At 27.5% G+C, this 22,267-nt stretch overlaps 1 protein-coding gene across 5 annotated transcripts in view; it reads left to right on the forward strand.

Moving 5' to 3' along the window:
- LOC101237325 (ankyrin repeat domain-containing protein 17) overlaps positions 1-22,267 on the forward strand; it is a 67,509-nt gene that overhangs the window by 33,137 nt on the left and 12,105 nt on the right. For all 5 annotated transcript variants that reach the window (XM_065792830.1, XM_065792831.1, XM_065792834.1 and 2 more), the window contains 3 exons: positions 10,355-10,453; positions 19,518-19,616; positions 19,716-19,814. In XM_065792830.1, coding sequence (XP_065648902.1) covers positions 10,355-10,453; positions 19,518-19,616; positions 19,716-19,814 — 297 coding nt within the window. The remainder of the gene's footprint in view (positions 1-10,354; positions 10,454-19,517; positions 19,617-19,715; positions 19,815-22,267) is intronic.

Genomic DNA, 22,267 nt, shown 5'->3' on the forward strand with positions numbered 1-22,267 from the left:
TAAAGAAAATAAAGAATAGGGTTAAAGAGAAAGGAAATGGTTAACTGAAGGCTTAAAATGTTCCAAGCTGTATGAGCCAGAAAAACCTAAAGATGGGTGAATATTTTGAGATTTTGTTATTGTGCAAGGAAATAAACTAGATGAATAAAAATTTTTATAGCATGGAGGGACAGATATAGTAGAAGTAAGCCAAGCGAGAATGAGTTTTGGTTGGTCAAACTAGAGATAATAGCTCGTTTGAGCAATAACCATGATAGTATTTGTAGAAAAAAGAAAGAGATGTAACTTTACTGCTATGGAATAGTGGCTCAAATTTGGCAGATAAAGCAGATCCAACTACATTTACAATGTGCTTTTAGACTTTGTCTGAGAGTGAAAAGGTTGTTGTTTGTCAATATAGGAATGTCAACAGTATTGAGATAGTTGTAAAGATAGTTAAGCAATTAAAAAGTGAAGACTTTTAATCAGTTGTTTTAAGCGGTCAAAATGTCAAGATAAAAGTATAAAATTAGGTTGTCACCAAATAGAGTCACTTAAGATGTATGATTGTCAGGAAGATTATTATTGTTGATAAGAAACGATACAGAAGCAAAGATAGAACTTTGCAGTACTGCTAAAGTTACTGGAAATGAAGAGTGTTGGCCTTTAAGAATGACTTTAATACTGCAGTTAGAAAGAAATGATTTAATAATTTTAAAACTTTTAAATAAATAAACTAATAATAGAGAGAAGACTAATTGTATGATAGTTAGAGGGGTCAGTGTGTTTTCTAGAGTTTTTAAATATTGGAACCACTTATTTAGCACTTGATAATAGTTTAGCAAGGATTGAAGAAAGTTCTAGAGAATATTTTTGTAAGGCTATGATGGAAATGTTATCTGAACCACAAGCTGTAGAAAGTTAAAATTGAGATTTGACTTTAGCTTCTGAAGCCTAAGTAATTTGGATGACTAACAACAATTTAATTTGTTTAACTGGATTTGCAGGAAGAGTAGATCAGACCTATCAATTAGAGATGAAATGTTAGATTTACTTTAATGAAACTTTTAAAAGTCTCTGAAAAATCTTTAACAGTGAGATAAGATGAGCATCAGACCTTTTTACATAAACTTCTGGCAATAATAAAGACATTTGTTATTAATAGAGATGTTCTTGTAAAAGAAACGAAAAAAATGATAACGGTTTAATATACCAACTGCACAAGAAGGTGAAAAACATTGAGTTGAATGAGGTTTGATTTAAAAAGAGAAGGATTAAAAACTTCCATACCTTTTTTGATCTATGACGTTAGGTAAAAGGTGCATTTATGCATACATAATATAGATATATATGGATATAAACATATGTGTTTGCAATTTATTTAGATGCTGGCCTACAATATCTTTATATATTTATATAAACTTTAGTGTTTATATGGTGCAGTATTTGCCGATGATAATGATGGATGTGTATATGACTCTAACAAGACAAAAAAAATAGCCAAATTTTTAGACAGATTAGAAAAAACATTGTATCAAACAGCATTTGTCAGAGAAGATTAAAGTGGTTTGGGTATCAGCATGTAGAGAGGTAGCAGCTTCAGAAGAGAAGTAAGAAAACCTGGAAAGAGTGCATTACATGTTATGAACAAGATTTATTTAAGGAAAGAAAATGCTTGAGTTTTTTTATATTAGAAAGAAAAGTCGTCCATAATTTAAGTCACGCAACTTTTGACAATTTTGGTCCCCTCTCCACTCCACCCCAAATTTTAGATTTTGATGTTTTATTTGAAAGTTGTTTTGTATGTTTTGACTAATGTTGTTGTTTAATTATAACTATATTTATTAGTTAAATTTTTAAAGTTTCAGATATAATAATCAATGCGTACATAAATTGACTGAATTAGCTGTAGTCGCAGTGTAGTTACATACATTGACTGACTTAAATAAATATGGAGAAGTGGGGTGTGTATATATATATTTTTTTTGCACTGCTATAGTTCGATATGAAGTTGTATAAATTAATAGTGACTAAACAGGCAAATAACCTCTGAAGATATATTTAATTCTTGATATATATATATTACTTAAATAACTTCTTTAGTAATATGTCGCAGTGCAAGTTGTATTAACATTATAATATATTTGTAATGTGTATTAGTTATTATTGTTGTTTAATGGTTATTACATTATTATTTTTATTTAATAATTATATTATTATTAATTATTTTTTCATCAACGATATATTGGCTAATTATCATTGACTCATAAAGTGGTAGATATAGCGGACTCTACATTAATTGACTAAAGTTTAAGCCAATTTATATATTGGAATTGATTTATATATTGAAGTCAATTCCAATTTATGTTAAGTTGGAACAGCCACAGTCAAGTGTACATCATGTGAGGGTTTATGTTTTAGGCTAGACACTTTTTTAATCAATAGAAAAGATTTTCTAGATTTGAAAATGTCGCATTACAAAAATGAATACCCCGCCCTCAACTCCCCTTGTAACAAATTGTCACAAAATTGCTCACCCCTTCCCTATCACGTGACATAATCCATAAGTTGTCACGCGATCTGGTGGTGGTGGGGGGGGGCTACCTTATTGTGTGACATAGTTTGTGAACATAATTGTGATTATGATGATGATCATGATGATGATGATGATGATCATGATGATCATGATGATGATGATTATGTGGATCATGAAATTATATTTTTTTTTATATAAAGTATAACATAAATTTTTAATTAAAAAAATATACTTTAGGATGGTCACAAACTGGAACCTGGCTATTTTATATTAAAACTGGCCCTGGCCCTGTAGAATATCAGAGTATTAACAGTGTCATGTTGCGCATGGATTGTTTCCCTATAAGTGCTTTTGGTGTGATTTGTTGAGACCACATTCATATTAATTATGACTCTAGTTTGATTAGCAGGAATGAGGAAACCACATAGCTTATTGGTTAGGGTGTCATACATTATCAATGATTGAAACAAGCTCTCCAATTATTAAACATTAATAAAATGACTTGAAATACTAATGAAAAAAATCATTATTACCATCATATTGTTTTAATCTTTTAAAAATATCAGTAACTTTTCATCAGTTCAATTTTAGCTTTTGTAAAATTCACCTGGTCGACTTGCTCTTCGTAAGACAAATTCAATTTAAATTCAGCTGTTTCATTTCAGGGTTTAGCCAACTCTGAAATGAAACAGCTGAATTTAAATTGAATTTTTTTGGTTTAAAGTTTTCAAAGATACAAAAAACTATATTAAATAAAAAAACCTATATCGAGCTCAGATTTTAAGTGTTAGGTACACGTAGAATACAAATATTCAAAATTGTCTGTTGTTTTTATTTTTCTACAAAAAAGCAATTTAAATATATAAAAGCTTTAAAAAATAATCTTTATAGTTTTACATTTTTAAAATTTTTATCTTTTATTCATGCTAAGGATTATAAACCACGAAAAAAAAAAATATTTTTTGAAAAATTTTATGTATCTAAAAAGTTTCTTCTTTTTTTACTTTCGCAGAGCCTTCGTGACAAGCAATTTAAAACTTGGCAAAAGTAAAAAAAATTTTTAAATACATAAAATCCTTTGAAATCTTTTTTTGTAAAAGGGTTGAGAGAAAATAAGACAATTAATTGCAATTAAACTTTGAGTAAAAGAGTTTAATACTTTGGTTTAAAATTACAGCATGAAACCTTTGATGTGGATGAGATTATTTTATTTAGAATTTCTAATTTTTTTTAAAAACAAAACTTTAGCAGCCAAAGCATGTCGTCATACTTTAAAGCTCTATATTTTTAAAATGATGTTTCAGAAAACTTTCTCAGTTTTTTATTATATGCAAACTTTTGTAAAACAAATGTCACATTTTATTAATAATGGCTAACTAAAAAACCTTAAAAAACTATTCACAAATCTAAAAGGTTGATTTTTGATGGGTCAATATACAAAATTAGCAATTTAAGAAGTGACAATATGTATTTTTTTAGTTTCTATGTATGTAAGTTTACTAATTTTTGAAACTCTACTAAAAAGTGACGATGCAGTAGTTATGGAGTCCTAAAAATGGCTGCAGCTAAAAAAAATTTCTTCAGTTTAAAATACTTTAAACCTAGAATCAACTCAATTTTAGTAAAAAATTTATTTAATCTGCCATCTTAAAATAATTTCTTTCTTTTTTTTTTAAAACACTGATGAGTAGAGCTTTTAATTTATTTCTTGTATGTCAAAAATAATTAGTTTATATTTGATATCTTTTGTTTATATTGAAGCCTATGACAGGCTGAAAAACAGGATGACATCTTTTGTTTATATTTTATTTATTTTTTACTTGTTATAATCAGATTGAAACTTTTCACTGTAATTTACAACCAGTTATTAAGCAGATTAATTTTAACTATTTTTCCTCTAAAAATGGCCAAAAAACAAATGAAAGTATAACAAGGTTTTTAAAATGGAATTTGCCAGTTATGGTACAAAAACAATTCCTTTTTTCTGCACAAGTTAACATGTCACAACTATAAATCTGAACAAACAGCTTCAATATATATGCTTAGCAATGTTTATAAATTTACCTATTTTGTTTCAAGTTTAATTCTCTGCAATATACTATAATCTTTTATTATTTTACGCATGTTCAAAAGCTCAAATAATCAAGAGGCAAACCAAAAACGAGTTGTAATTTTTTTGGATTTGCATCCAAATGTGAACACAATGTTTATTGTTAATCACTTTGGTATAGAAAATGTCCCAAAATTGGCTCTGTACAATATATTGCAACAAAAGGAGAACAATATAGAAGCAGAAAGGATGGTTTAAAGTGGTTAGACTGCAAGAAAACGCCTAAGAAACAGATAAATTGCCTAGAAAGATTGAGTGATAAGAAGAATGGAGTTTTACAGTATAGTTTAGCTGAGAGATTCAATATTTCCCAGCATTATCCAAAATTAACAAAAAAAAGACTAGCATTCATTATTGTAAAAAAACTAAAGCGCTAAAAAGAACATTGGCTCTAGAAGCAACTGTGTGCCTTAAGTGCCAAAAATTGGTTGCACTTTTTTGAAAAAAATTATGATCCTTGATGACAAGTTGTAGTTTTCTATAAGCAACTGGGCTTTCTGGCAACACACAGTATTGTACTTCTGATCCAGGCGCAACGCTTAATGAGGTAAAGCTCAATAGAAAAAACATATATGAGCCAAAATTATTAGTTTGGATAATCTTGTGTGAGAAAAGAGTGTTAAAGCATTAGATTGCTCCTTTGGGTTAAGCAGTCAACAAAGATGTGTACACTTCCAAATGTCTGGTTAAATTGAAGAAGTTCATTAAGGAGGTTCACAAAAATGAAAAATTTTTTTTCTGACCTGATCTAGCTTCTGCACACTATATAAACAAAGTTCAAAATTACCTAAAACACAAAAATATCAAATTCATGCCAAAAGATTGCTAATGTGTCTAAATTGCTTCCAATTGCAAAGTTTTTTAGACTGAAATTAAAAGATTGGTGTATTCTGCATACACCAATAATTGGCAGATAATTGGCAAGCTGAAAATCTTTTCCAACTAAAATATAAAATCTTTTATTGTATGAAAAAATTTGACTAAAATTGCATATATAGGCTTAGGGCAAGTACTTTCACAAGAGTTGACTGAATTTGCCGAAATGGACTGATAAACAAAATTTTTATAAATAGTTTTTTAAAACACAATTATCTTGTTATTATGCTTTTTAAATTAACAAAATTTATAACTCCATTTAAAAGATACTCATTTCCAAAGAGTCTTTGGATTTTTAGTTGTTATTTTGACTAATTTTCAAGCGGCCTTGTTTGATTTAAAGAGCTCTTGTTTCCAGAGTAACTTCCTCTATTTAGCTTTTTACAATAAAACATCTGTTGAAGAAACATCTGTTGCTTAAAAAACATCTATTTATAATTTTTTATAAAAAATATGGATAAAATTGATAGGTTGTAAAAATTCATTTAAAGGTGTAGTGGTGGCTTTTTTGTTTTTGCAACTAGTTTAAGTTGATTTATTATTCAAGTCAACAAATTGTTAAAGTATAGCTACGAAAAACAAAAGATATAAAAACTAGAAATTAATATTGCTATAAAATGTTCAACAATCTTATAAAGTTTTTGAAGAATAAAAATTTAAATGAGCTAAAAAAATGGAGTTGCTATTAAAAAGAGAAAGGATTACTGAGATTAGTCTGGATTACTGATGTATTTTCTTGACAAATGTTAACATTGACTGCTATCATTTGCTAATAAAATTAAAAAAATAATTGATATACTATAATTGTAGAAATAATTTAATTTTTGAAAATCTATATAAAATACTAAAATATAAAACAAAATGTAAAAATAATTGTTTAAATTATCAACTATTAAATTAGTTTAAAGTATCAACTATTTATTTAATAGACAAGTAGACAAACCATAAAATACCCAACAACAAGATTTTTGTATATATTTTATAAATGTTAATTGAGTTTTTTCCGAAAAAGATAGTACTTTCACAGTGCATCCATTCTTTGAGTATACATTAGTTAACAGTCTTAAGCAAATTTTTGCTTTAAGTAGGGGAGAGGAGTAAGCAATGATACGATTCAACAAGAAATAAAAAACAGAAAAATTTCAGAAAAAATCTAAAACAATTATTTTACCGTTTTTTTAATGTATTAGCAACATTTTAATATAATTTATGTTTAAAAATATTTAGGATTAAGTACAACTTTTGAATTTTCTAAATATAGTTTTGTACCAATGCTTTCTTACATGGGGAGCATTGGTACATAGCAGAAGGAGCATTGATACACACTGAGCTTACATTAATACAGTAACAAGTTCTATTAAAAATAAATGTAATTTTAATGGAAAATAAAACACATTTTAAAACCAACAAAATATTTCATAAATATATTAACAAAATGTAAATACGACAAAAAAGAACAATTCAAGGTAAGTATTTTTTTCAAGTAAATGTTTTATATTATACATTGAATAATCAATGTTGACTTCTTGAAAAGAGCCTGTGCATTTCGTTCCCGGTGTGGACTTTGGATTAGGAAGTGTATGCCAATAGTGTCATTTAAACTGCAAAAGCTTTTATCAGAAACCTGAGGAAAAATAAATTTAACTTGTTTCATAAAATCTATGGAGAATTTACTATTATCAAGAATCTCGTCTATTTGCTCGATCTAATGATGAGTAGTTTTTTTTGTAGAAAATTTTACTTTAATAAAACTCTTCAAATCAATTTTCAGCAAACCAGAAATTGGATCTTTATTTTGGCTAACATTAGATGTATTAAACTTTCATTAGAACCGGATAATAAACTAATCTGTGGACTTTTTTTTTGATTTTGTTCTCACACTAGGTTTTTGGTTCAAGAGTCTTTTCAATTTTTCCTCTTCAAGTCTTCTTTTTTCAGGAGTATCTGCGAGTATTCTAAATTTTCCTCTTTTTTTCGCCTTGTTAGTTTGCTAGCATCCTGCAGCTTTTGGATATGGACAAATCATTTCTGGAGTTAATGAAGTTTTTGATGTTCCTGGTCGTATTATATACAGCAGCTTGTGATGCTTCTGCTCTTTCTGTTGTAACAACTATGATAGGAGGTTTTTCTCCTACCATTGTATTTGGATCAGGTCAATCTATTATATATGCAGAGTCAAAATCAGTTTCAGAAAAACGTGATCTACAGAAATGCCAGTTACCAGTGTTGGCAAATGCAGATATTATATTTTTTAATGAAAATGTTCCTAAATATGATGTGTTAATTAAAGAGGCAATAATTAAAGAGGCAATAAATGGTTATAGTTTTACCAGAATTACTTAGCATCCAATCGTTTTAAACAATTTTTAATTTCCCTTTAAATGGTTCACATATTCCAACATCAAGAGGTTGTAGTCAGTGTGTGCAGTGTGGTGGGTATGTTACAAATACAATTACATTCTCTCAGCGAAATAAAATTGCTTCAAGAGTAGCATGGAATTCATGATTATCTAATAAAACAAGTATAGGATTATTTTTTGTAGTGTGGTTCTGATTATGCTTCACAACTACAATGAAGCAAACTCCATTCATCCAAACAGATGGGTTTGATAATCCTTGGCTACTCTCTGATGCTCCATTTAAAAACTCTTTTTTAAAAGGAGCTTGAGGAAATATTAAAACTTGTGGGATTGTGTTGCCATTATCTTCAATTATTGCACAAAATGTGATCTTTTCTCCTCATTCTAAACGAGGAGTTTGCATAACAGTTGATACTTCTGTCTCATTTAAATTGAAAATACGGTTGGGTGGAATTTAATGTTTTTGCAATGCTTTTTCATAGTTAACAAAAAACTTGTATCCAAGTTTTTTGTTAATTATGAAGACCTGATTGATGCTTGTTGCTCATGAAGGACAAGCATTTTCAGGTTTGCTTAAACTAAATGGCGGATGCCGTCTCATAAATCTTTTCATCCTGGCTACTCTAGCAAGTTGGTTATCTGGCTAAGAATTGTCAATTTTAATACTAAGACACAAACTATTAGTCATAGTATAATTTTCAGAATTTCAAAATCATGTACCAATGCTTCCCGATTTAAATATACCAATTTTTTTTTTTTTGTAGTTTTAGAGTTAAGTTTTTTAAATTTCCAGTTATTAAAACATCAAAAAAACTCAAAAAAGTATCGTATTCGCCAAACACAACAAACCGTGAAAAAAATCAAAAAATGAATAACATGTAAATTTATAGGTGCTTAATGCATAAAACCTTACTATATTTTCAGAGGAATAATTATAGAAAAATACTTATTATAAATATTTGGCTGTGTACCAATGCTCCCTCTCTTCCCTATATTGAAAATTTATGAATTAATGGTTTATGCAGAATCTTTTTTTTTTTGTTTTTTTGTTATTCACCTCCTCAAGGCCGAGAAGGCCACTACAAATGAGGAGGCTACTTAATAGTGGTTATAACCCTTTCTCAACTCTGTAACTCCGAAATAAGAACCTTGATGAACAAGGCCGCTGCGCGGAGAAACAATTTGAGCGCAGTACTACTAGGGATATGGTAGGATTCAAACTTGGAACCTCTCGCTTATGAAGCAAACGCTTTACCACTACACCACTACCGCATTTACCACTACACCACTACGGCAGAATTGCTATATTTTTATAGAAATTCTGTATAAAGTTTTATAGAATTTCGTACGCAATAGCAAAATAGAAATACTATATAAAATTGTATAGAATTTCTATAATTCCGTATCAATTTAAAGAAAAATTTAAAAGAACATTTATTTTTTTAATAACCTAACCTTTTACAACAAGCTTGAAAAAAAAATTGTGTCTACATTAATATTTATAAATGTATTTAAATTGTGTCTATATATTGTTTAAAAATTAAGTTTAGGGGAGACCAGGGCTAGTTGGCAACAGGGGTAAGTTGACAAACTGCCTTTATCTTCGGAGCCTTTTATCAGAAAGTGACAAAAATAACATAGAAACTTCCTAATTGACCATTTCATCATTCACTATAGTATGTTAGGATTCATACATACTCATGGGAGATATAGGATTTATGTGCTTTTTGGACAAAATGTAACTTTTGGAACATCGGTTCCTTTTTACTTTATAAAGAAAATAGTTATTGGTATGAAAAAAAGAATTATTGTTAAAATTCCAGTCACAACTGGTTTACTATTTTAGTCAGACTTTTTTTCAATAGTTACCCTTTTTCAGGATCTATAGACTGTTTATTGAAAAAAAAGGCTTTTGGGAAAAGTTGGCAAAATTTTCATGGGGTAAGTTGACTCATAGCATTTACTATGGAATTATATATATATATTTTTATCAAATTAATTTTTTTTTCTTTTAATTTTTAATAATGTTGAAAAAATTTACTTTTTACAAAAAAATAAAAATTTTTCAGTTTTTTTTTTTTAACAGATAAAAAGTGGGCTACTGTTTTGGCTATTATATGTACTAATATTTGGTACCAGCTAAAAGTAATATTAAATTTTTAGCTTAAAATTGTTGTAAAAGAAAAAAAATTTTTATAAAGTTAAAAATGTTACCTAAATTCATACTCTTTAAGACTGCGCTTTAACATTTACAAAAAGTTTTGCTGTTAGGGCTACAGAGCTCAAGAGTAAAAACAGAGGCAACTAGCTCCGGTCTCCCCTATAAAAAAATAAATTGTTTACATTATAAATTACCAATTTTTATAAATTTATAGAAAGGTTAAAGAAATGCTAAAAACAAATTAACTTTTTTTTTTTTATTGTGTGTTCTCATTTATTTCCATTGTTTTGTATTGTTAACATTTTTATTTTTAGCTCTTTAATTTATTTTAGGAAGGTAATACTCCATGCCATGTTGCTTGCATTAACAATAGTTATGAAGTTGTTGAACTTTTCATTCATGTAAAAGCTGATTTAAACATTAAAAATAAAGTAAAGTTTTAACAAATTTTTATCTACTATACTAATTACAATTTTTTGCTACATGTTGCATAATATATCTTGTGCAATATGCCATTGCATAATACATTTTTTACATCATTTTTATTTTACTTATTTTTATTTCTAATAATTCACATGATAATTTTACATATTATATTTTTATATTACTATGTGAAACATGTACACTCTTTGTTATTGTGCAGTGTGTTATGAAAAGTATATACCAGTGATTAAGTTCTGAATATAATTTTTATTTCAGTTTTTATTCAGCTCTTTTAGCATTGATTTACTATCTAACTTTGATTTTACTTATAAAAAATTCTGATTTCAGGTTTATATCAGTTCTTGAAATTAATTTCAGTTCTCATAATTTCAATAATTTTACTTCTAATTTCAATTCAGGTAATATTTTATTTTATGGTAGCAGATTCACATTTAAATCTATTTGACTCTGCAGCTGCATTTAGTTCTGGCTCTGCTCCACAAACATTTGCTACATACTTCTTTGCTGCATGGAGCATAGTGCCTATTTAACAAATATGCAGCAGACAGATAAAGATTAAACATTTGAAATTCAATTTGAAATTCAAAACAGATCCCCAAAAAGGTTGTCAAAGATATTTATTTATAGGATGTTCTTGCAGATAGCATTTTGTGTTAAGTATATATCGTAGAACCTCTTAATGAGAGTTGACATCTGTTTGAAGAAGATCCATTTGTAATGCGAAGTATTCAAAAAGGGAAGAAATGTATTGAAGCCAAACTATTTGACTTTGAATTTGACAATTCCTAAATTTAAGTAAAACATCTGAAATAAAAGTTTATTCATAACAGTTATAACAACTATTTTTCCATCAGCTTTTTCCATCCTGTTGCAATGTGGTTTAAGACTAGATATTTTTCCTGTTATTAGTAAACTGTAACTAAAGAATGTTTTAAATGCTTTTTAACTTCTCTAATTTAATACCACTTTTCTTAGTTTAAATAAGATTGCAATTTAGTGAATTTCAATTTAGTGAAAGTTCCAGTAAATAGTTTGCATACACTAATAACATAAATAATATTATACCAATTTCTGTTAGAACCTCATTTAGATGTGTCTTTATTCTCAATAGTTTGTCAATCATCTGATACTATCAATAAGCAACCCATAATACGGGTTATTAGTAACTAAATCATTAATAACACTATAACCTGATATACTATCTAAAAAATATAATTAAATACAAATTTATCTATAAATAGTTAATGATTATTAAAGAATACATTATTAAAAATAAAATGTAAGTATCAATAACAACAGTTAAGTTCTTTTTAAATCAATTACAAAACAACAGGTACCAACACCTAAAAAAATAAATAAAAAAAATAAATACAATTTTCAATTACAAAAGTATTATTTATATTTACTATAATTTATATTGTTTATTTTCTATTATAATATAATAGAAAATAAACAATATAAAAATATATATAGTTATAACAGCCTAGCTCTTTCTTTTTTTGTAAGCACATATTACATTTCACTACATATTAACAAACATTGCTATGTCTCCAGAATAATTAAAAAGGGCCAGACAACACAACCTAATAACACCACTTGCTACTGCCAAATAACACTACAACTTAATGAGATATTTTAGCAAACAAAATGCTTGAACCTAAGGAATTTGATTTATTACAATATTTGAACAATTGAGGGACAATTCTAAAGATTCTATTCGAACAATTATATAATAAAATAGCAAATAACTTGTAAAATATTTCTTATATAGTTGAAAGTTCCACTAATGCTTCCTTAATAAATAACCTCTCGTTTAAGAGAGAAAGAGGTAGACAGCGTTTCCAAAGCATTGTGTTAAAAAAAGTAAAAAAGACATGCAATAAATATAAGCATAAGAAAAGTTATTGTTAATGACAATGACAAAAACAACATAGTAGCACAAAACAGCTATAACACAGTTAACCATAAAACTAGTTTAGTGATGTTACCAGTAATCAAAATTGATTTTACCTCAATTATGCAGAATTCTAATTTCTCCATAGCTGTTGACTAATAATTAATACAGTAAATTTTACATCATATAAATTTACTAAATTAAAAGCATGATTTAACAGTAAGCTATTAAAGCGATGGCAAAAGCAACTAAAAAAAAAAAAAAAAAGAAGAACATATAAAGATGCTTAGATTAATAAAAAAATTTAAAATCATTTAATTTGAAGACTGTTATAATTGTTATTTTAAATAGTAAGATTCATACTTAGCTTTTTTTAAGTGTCTGAAGTAATAACAAATTAACAAACATTAACACCGCTTGACACTGAATTGGCAAAGGAACACCACAACTTAGTAGCATCACTTAGTTGACAAGAATAAAAATGTTGCTCTACACATTGCAAGTTAACAGGAGTTTTAAAACATTGAAAAACATAATACAAACATACATAAACTATTTACACATCATGTAACACATAAAAACATACTTATCAAAAACTATAAATTAAGAACTTAATCAATTTTAAACCTAAATAAAAGCCTATACAAATTATTAATGTTTAATAAATTTAAAAATAGATGTATAGTCATTAAAATAAACATTGTATTAAAAATTGACATTTTTTTAGAAAAAGAAACAGGCTAGAAATCAATGCATTAATGCATAAACCATTATTTTCTAACCTGCTTCTCCACGGAAATTTATCAGATTTTTTAAAAAGGCCTAAATTAGGCCTTTTTCTCCAAAAAACTTTTTTTTGTAAAATTTTAATCTAAAATAACAAAACAAAAAAGTAAAGGAAAACATATATTCATATTTGTATAACTTTACAAAAAAAAAAACTTTAAACTAAGAAAGATAGAAAAGCAAATCTACTGCTTTTGATAACATCCAGCAAAAATGAATTTATTCCTTAATATTTTTTAAGAGAAGTTATACAAGCAGCCCATAATACAGGTTATGGTTGGTCGGTTCCACACCTACCATTTATACCGGGTGTCTGCCAGTTTTATGTTTGATTTCCGTGACTTTTACATTATTCTCGAGTTTTCCACAATTTAATTTATAGTTGCAAAAACTACAAAAATAACATAAACACTAAAACTACAAAAATAATAAACACTTTTAGAAAGAAACCTTTTAATTCAAAGTATTATATCATCAGTAAAATCAATATTAAAAGTATTGAGAGAAGGTTCAAACTATGTATAAGCATGTTTAAAAAATTGGCTGAATGAACAAATGTATACTTAAACTAAAACTAAAAATTAACAAACTATAATCTAAAAAGAGAAATCAAAACTAAAAAAAAAAGAGTACTAAACTAAAAAAATAAAAATCTTAATGAATGATAAAATGAATAAAAAATAAACCAGAAAAAATAAAAGCATAAATTTAATGTTTTTATTTTAATTTAAAAATGTTTCACTATTTTAGAAAGATCTTAAAAAAATTCAAAGTTTCTAAGTTATTTTTTTAACATCTTCATTTTAAACAAGACTGCAATCAACCACTATTAAAGTTGGAAGTTACTGGAAGAGAAAGGATGAGGTTCATAGAGCGAGATAACGATTAACTGGCAATTTAAAAGATTTCAAACTATATGAATTAGGAAAACAAGATAGAGGAGGCAAATTCCAAAGAACTGATGTTTGAGGAAATAAGCTAAACAAATAAGAGTTTTTAGAGCAATTAGGAACAGTCACAGTAAAAGGATGAGGCTTAATTGAATGACGAGTAACACCAGAATGAATTATAGTAGATGGTACAAGAGGCGCTAGCTATTTAGAGCAGTGTCCATTATATTATTTATACTAAAGAGAAAGAGAAGCAACATTAGAACGATGTGATAATGGTTGAAGGTTGGCTGCAAGAGTAAGTTCAACTATGTTTACAATGTGTTTTTGCACATTGTCTAAAAAAAAGAAAGGGCATCATTCGAATATCCGCCCCATTATGGCAACAGTATTCCATACAAGGACAGATAAGAGATTTATAGAGATAAAGAATAGAATCCTGAGTAAGAAGTGGCGAGCACAATAAAGAGGTTCAACTTTATTGATTGCAAAATTAGCAAATGCTAATTTTGCAATCGATTTGATATATGGTTTCCAAGTAAAAGTTAATCTTAGAAGGTGAAGGGTAGATGACTCATCAAGTACATTAACATTCATAAATATAGGAAGATCAAGATTATTGCAATAATGATTAACTGAAAAAATTTTTATTGGAGTTAAAGTTCACCAGCCACTGTGAGCCTCATGCTGTAGCAGAAGTGAGATCCTTTTCAAGCTCAAATGTCCTCTCCAAGCAATCAGAGAGTGTTGGCTTCTTATCAAGACAAGAATAAAAGGTAGTATCATCAACAAATTTTCTGGGAGATCATTAATGTAAATTAAAAAAAGTATAGGGCCGAGGATAGAACTATGAGGAATGCCTGAAGTTACAATATATGAAGAAGAGTGCTATTCATCGAGGACAACTTTTATACTACAATTGGTAATGAAGGATTCAATAATCTTAAAGGTGTTACTTGATACACATAAGAAGAGAGTTTATTAAAAAGATGCCAAAAATCTATCAGTTATTACCATTAACAAATCAGCAGTAGAAGAAGAAAATTAAAATCCATATTGATGATCAGAAACAAAGTTATTAGATTCAAGATGAGAGATTAAGTGTTTGTTAATTAAAGACTCAAAAACCTTGCTTATGATAGTAAGAAGACTAATGGGACAGTAGTTAGACGAGTCAGATTGCTCTCCAGAATTTTTGAAAATAGGGATAACAGATGCCGCTTTCCAGAACTCTGATAAACACTTGTTAAATAATTTTGAAAGTATAGACAACAGCTCTGTTGTCCGGGCCACAAGCTGTAGAAAATCTAAACAGGAAATCACTTAAGATACAGAAGCTGGAGTGATACAAAGGTTAAGCAATAGATTAACCTGTTTGTCAGTTATATCAGGTAGAATGCGACTAGTGGAATCAAGAGATATTGATGAGAAGTTCTTAGCAAACAATTCAGTATTTAATCCAAGCTTAATAACTTCAAAACTTAATTGTTTTTAAACTTAAAACTTTGATATTTTCTAATCATTACAAAGTAAATAAAACATTAAAAAACCTTAAGTAAGATTTAAACTCTCACCCAATGCTAATATGAAAGTTGCGCTTCATAAATGACATAATTAATCAACCTAAACGCTACATCAACGTAGTGATATAGGAAAAGTATTAGCTTTAAACTATTAATCGAGAAAATTAAAATCCTAAATTAAAATTTAAAATTAAATTTTTTAATTAAAAAGTATATTAGATTTATGCTTTTATTTTCTCTGGTTTATCCTTTGTTTATTTCATCATTTGTTAAGTTTGTTTCTCTTTTCAGTTTATGTTTTATTTAAATTTTCTCCTAAAATAAGTTTGATTTTTACAGCACATTTTTTAAAAACACACAAATTATGTATATATGAGCTGGTGAGAATCAGCATGGTGTAAGTCAACGTTTTCTCAATTTGAGATATTTAAGATTTAGATTTAGCGTAGAGAAAACACTTAACACTACAAACTTTTAAAAAAAAAACAGTTTCCAGTTTCTTTACATAAACTTACATCTTACACCAGTCTCAAATTTAACATATTGATGCTTTGTAATCATAAATATTGGCTTAACTCAATTTTTTTATTTTTTTGAATTACACCATGCTGATTCTTACCAGCTCATATGTAAAAAACTGTGGCAGAGTTGTCAAAAAACTGTCTAATGAAAAGAATTGAAGGTTATAAAATAATCTTCCAACTAAAATCTTAAATTGTTTCCATGTCTCAAACTGACATGGGTATTTATTTTATGTATATATATATATATATATATATATATATATATATATATATATATATATATATATATATACATACATACATACATATTCCTACATTTATGGATAAGAAAACGTGTTTGTGGTAAAAAATGGCTCTTCGCTTTTTTGTGGTATTAAAGCTTACAAAATTACGGCTAGATTATGTCAAAATGTATTAATTTAATTGCGGGAAGTAATTAAACCGCAAAAATGCAAGTTAAAAGACTAGAATGTTTTTAAAAACATTCTAAATGTTTTTATTTTTGTTTTTTAACTGTAAAACATGGGCGGTGTGTTGCTGCATTGACTATCTTATAGCCTGACTTGCAACGGAGTGCTGCTACATCGACTGACAAATAGAATGACTCACAACGGAGTGCTGATACATCGACTGACAAATAGCCTGACTTGCAACAGGCTGCTACATCAACTGAGGGTTTAGTTGGAGCAGGCTATCAAATAGTTAAAACAAAAAAAGTTTTTCCAGTCTTTAAAATTAAAAAAACCTAAAACTGACATTTTATGGTAAAAACTATAAGACGACCATGCAAGAGTATATATATATATATATATATATATATATATATATATATATATATATATATATATATATATATATATATATATATATATATATATATATATATTCTGGCAAGAGTTATGCCACATGCTCATTATTCTTGTTATGTACTAGACATTTAAATTTGTTGGTTTTTTTTACCATAAATAAAGAATTTCCTAACAAAACTTTTATATTTCCTACCAGTCAACAACCTTGATAAACTCTTTATTCTGTTATTGATTGGTTTATAACTCTTTAGAATCATTAGATACTTAAATTTTTTTTTTAATAAACATCAAACATAATGTTGACACGTCAATAGTCAAACATAATTGAAGTTCATAACATGTAAACAAGCCAGAGAACACATGACCAGCTTTGCAGTCATGACATATGCACCAACAATAAAACAAGCATGTAAAATTTGTAAATAAATTGCCAAAAAAATATATATGTAATATAATTATAATTTTTTTGTATTCAATAGCATTCATTTGGTAATAGTTTATAATTTTATTCTTATTTTTGCTTTTGTTTCTAATATTTAATTCTATTTAAATTTTCATTCTTCAGATAGTTCCTAATTTGAGTTTTTATTCACATTAACAAAATCAACTATTTTTACTTCTTATTTTACTTAGTTTTAATGAAAATATCACTGGTATATACTGTACAGTGCATTATACAAAGTATATACTGTGTGTTATAATATATTTAATATAATAATAATAATAATAATATAATAATAAATAGAATAATTAGCAAACTTTCATAATACTATGTGCATTGCATATGCAATGTACATTGTATTATAAAAGTATGCTGTGTTATAAAAAATATTTAGTCTACATTTAAAGTGCTCTTCTGAGATGACTAGGGTGTATAAAACTTTTGGTTTATATAAACAGGATTAATTTAGGTTAATTCTAATTTTATAAATAGTTTTTTATATTGGGTTCAATAAAGTGTTTTATAATATTTATAAAAATCAAATAGAATAAATGTTTAATAAATAGGAAAGTTTAACTTAATGAACTTTTAAAAAAAAATTTCAAAAATCAATCATTTAATGATTTATTCGAATTTTTTTAAATTGCAATCATAAAAGCATAAATTCTTGTCAAAATTCGTGGTTGAAGCAAAATGATTTGTGCTTGTTGTTTTATTGATTTAATATAAGATTACATAAACAAAATGACCGCTTAGACTTATTAAAGGAACTTCTCCAATCTAAACAATCACATAAATTTTATAAAGTAACTTTAACTCTTTTTTTAACCTTTTTAAAAAATGAATATTAAATGTGAAAAATATGACCATAATCAAGATTGAAATATTAAAAATATATCCCCTTTCAGCTTTTCTGTTAAAATTGCAACTTTTGTATATCTTATAAAATAATTTTAAATAAAGTATTTTTAAAATGTTTCAGAACATAAATATTTCAAATTATTGTATATCTTATATAACAAATAAAGTTAAATGTTTCAGAGCAAGTCAAAATATTTTAAATACTTGATTTAATTAATTTAAAATACTCAATAGCATTTGATCTAAAATGTGGTAACTTTTTACTTTAAGCAGGTGTTAAAGAAAAAGTATGTTTAAGAATGATATTTAAGCTTATTTGCATGATTAAGATTTAATCTTTAGATTTTTTTAAAAAAAATTTTGTTTTTGTCAAATTTTATTTTTACTGTTAAGTGTTTTTCTAATCATCTTTATTGCAATTAACATTACTAAAAAACATTAAAAATTCTATTAAACTACTTGAGCTTTTTAACTATTCGATTATTTTTTTAAAGATTATTTGATTATTTAAAAAAATTCAAATAGTTTATCAAAAGTATTAACAAAAAGGAAGAATAATAGTTCAATAAAAAGTGTTTAATAATTAATAATTTTTAATTTAGTTTAATGTTTAATAGTTATTAATTTTTAATTTAGTTTAATGTTTAATAATTATTAATTAATCATTCTATTATTCTTTTAATTAATTTTTTTCTTAAAATTTTAAAAATTAAATTAAATGTTACAAAGCTTGTTGAACTTCTTTTTGTTTTAATTGAACCTGCTGTTGAGAATACTTTTTTTAATTGAACCTGCTGTTGAGAATACTTTTTTTAATTGAACCTACTGTTGAAAATACTTTTTCTGAAATTGTTGAGGTAGGGCAAAGTGTGATACAAAATGTCCAAGTTGTGGACCATTTTTTGAAGGAATTAATAAGATTCTTTTTTCAATGTAACATTATGTATGTAGCATTTATATAGTAAATTATTAAATTTACATTTATATTTATAAGCAACTTTAATAACTGAGTTAAAAAAAATACTAGGGATACTGTGTTATAAAAAAGTATTTTATTGTTTTATTTAAATATTTTGTAGTTAAATAAACTTTTTTCTTACTAATATTACTATGGTATTAACAGGCTAGCACCTGTACATGATATTAACAGGCTAACATCTGTACATAATATTAACAGGCTAGCACCGGTGCATGATATTAACAGGCTTTATATATATATATATATATATATATATATATATATATATATATATATATATATATATATATATATATATATATATACCTTTACATAGTTTTATATATGTAAAATGCATTTTAAGGATGGGTACACACCACTTCATATTGCTACAGTTAATTCTCATTTGCAATCTATGACTCTTCTTTTAAATGCTGGAGTAAATAGGGATGCTCAAGAAATTGTGAGTATTCAAGAATCTGTTTAATTTTTTTGTGTAATTTTTTATTTTAATGTTTTACATAGCTTTAATAGTGTTTTATATAGCTTATAGTGTTTTTAGAATGGAAATACACCATTGCATCTAGCTTCACAAATGAAGTCTTTAAAAGCTTTAAAATGTTTAATCTCTTATGGAGCAGATGTAAACTTACAAAATCATGTAAGATTTTTTAAATGAGTTAAAAAAATAAATATCAATACAAGTTCTTAGTTTGTAAACAGTATTATATTAATTAAACAGATACTATATGTTTATATCAATGTATTGCGTGTTTCTTGTACTGTACTTTTCATAAAAAATCTCTAGCATTTCTAACTTTGCAGTAGCTTGGATATATGGTTCCCATGTGATAATTATCATCTGTAAACAACTCTGATTTTTACAGAATTTTGAAAGCCACTGTGAGCCCCGGGTCGTCACAAAGGAGAAACTCAACAACTCACAAAGGAAATTAAATATCTCAAAAATATACTCACAAAGGACCAGCCTCGCACTCCTTCTTCATTTATTAGGCTGGCGCAGGTGTATTTATAATAAGTTGTTTCAAGTTTTGGATGTCAAATGCTGAATCTTTTTGACTCAATGCATGAGTTTTGCTTGTCTCTGTTTTTATGACTAGGCAACTCATTCTATTATCTCCTAATGAGGGTACAGCCCTAAAACTCAGTTTTACGCTTGATATATCTCTAATCCAAAGACTTAGTGGTGAAGTAGCATTAGAAATAGACCCGACAGTATCTGAGTCTACTAAAATGGATGATGATAAACCTATCGAATCATTGGAAACTCAGTTATCCTTGCAGGAAATTCAGGTCAAAAGTTCTACAAAAATCATCGATTCATTCCGAAATTCACAATGAAATGAAATTTTAGGATGAAGGGGGATCCCGCGGAATGCTTTTGGAAGATCTTTACAAAAGTTTATTAACAATTCCACCAACTAGTGTGGAGTCAGAGCGTGCTTTTTCCGCTGCAGGAGCATTTTCAACAAAAGTTCGATCAAGGCTCAACGACAAAACATTGGATACTTTGTGCTTTTTAAGAAGCTTTTTCAAAAATCAAAATGAAAATTGAACTTTCATTTTGCAATTTTATTTATGTAGTTCAAAAATATTTTAATATGAAATATTTCCTTATTTTGTAATTTGTTTTAATTTTATTGTTTTGAACTAAATACATTTATGTTAAAAAATAATGTACTTTCTTTTCTTTATATTTTTTAAATTCTTCTATAATAATTCCGGAATTAAACCGGAATTCCGGATTTCATCTCCTGTAATTCCAAAAATCCGGAATTTAGTTTTTTACAAAAAAATGGATTCACTATCACTCTCCTTCATCTCAAGACTGCACTCTTCTATGTTATTTCTGATTAAATTGACCAAGCCCTTTCTCTTTATCTTTCAGCCAATATCGTTGTTGTTGGTGACTTTAATGCTCATCACACTGAATGGGTTAGCTCTAGTGTCAGTGACTCTGCAGGTGTTAAGGCCTACAACTTTTGCCTTTCTCAATCTCTAACACCAATAGTCAACTTTCCAACTCGCTTTCCAGACAATCCGAATCATTTACCTTCTCTACTCGATTTATGTCTTGTTTCTGATCCTAGTCAGTGCTCAGTTTCTCCACATTCACCCTTAGGTGCTTCTGATCACAGTTTGATCTCTCTAAAACTATTATCTCATTCTTCTTCATCATCATCAGAATCCCCTTATCATTGTACCTTTAAGAACTACCTTAAAGCTGACTGGGACTCTTTCCATGATTTTCTTCGTGATGGCCTTTGGGTAAAAATCTTTTGTCTTCTTGCTGAAAAATGTGCTTCTTACATAACTTCTTGAATTCAAGCTGGCATGGATTCTTTTATTCCCTCTTGAAGATTTTAAGTCGAGTCTCACTCTTCTCCATGGTTTTCCTCATGTTGCGCTGCTGCATTTCCAATCGAAACCATTACTTCCACATCTATCAGCAACTCAATTTTTCAGAAAACAGACGTCTGTTTACTATTGCTAGAAATTATTGTAAAAAAGTTTTGTGACTTCTGGAGAATCTTTAACAGTTTCTATAATAAGGGCAAATCTGTTGTTCCACTTCTGTTGTATGGTTCAGATTTCTTTACCTCACCTAAAGACAAAGCTAAATTGTTTGCTAAGAACTTTTCATTAATATTATCTCTTGATTGATCAAACAGATTGATTCATTACTTGACATTCGTATCACTCCAGCTTTTGTATCTAAAGTGATTTCCTGCTTAGACTCTTCTACAGCTTGTGGTCCTGACAAATACCTTGTTATTGTCTTGCAGAAGTGTTCTTTGGAGCTGTTGTCTATACTTTCAGAACTATTTAACAAGTGCCTATCAGAGTCTTGTTTTACAGCCTGCTGGAAAGCAGCATCTATTATCCCTATTTTCAAAAACTAGAGAGCAATCTGACTCGTTTAACTACTGTTATATTAGTCTTTTTTATCTCACAAGCATGGTTTTTGAGTCTGATATTTTGTAGCTGTTGATGGGATCAGTCTCTCTGAGAGCTGCCACAGAGTTCTGCAAACCTTACTTCCAGCCAGCCTCAGAACCATTAAACTAAATTTTAGAGCTGTATCCTCATTAG

The sequence above is a fragment of the Hydra vulgaris genome, chromosome 03 (assembly GCF_038396675.1).
Source record: "Hydra vulgaris chromosome 03, alternate assembly HydraT2T_AEP".
In the NCBI taxonomy this organism is placed as follows: domain Eukaryota; kingdom Metazoa; phylum Cnidaria; class Hydrozoa; order Anthoathecata; family Hydridae; genus Hydra; species Hydra vulgaris.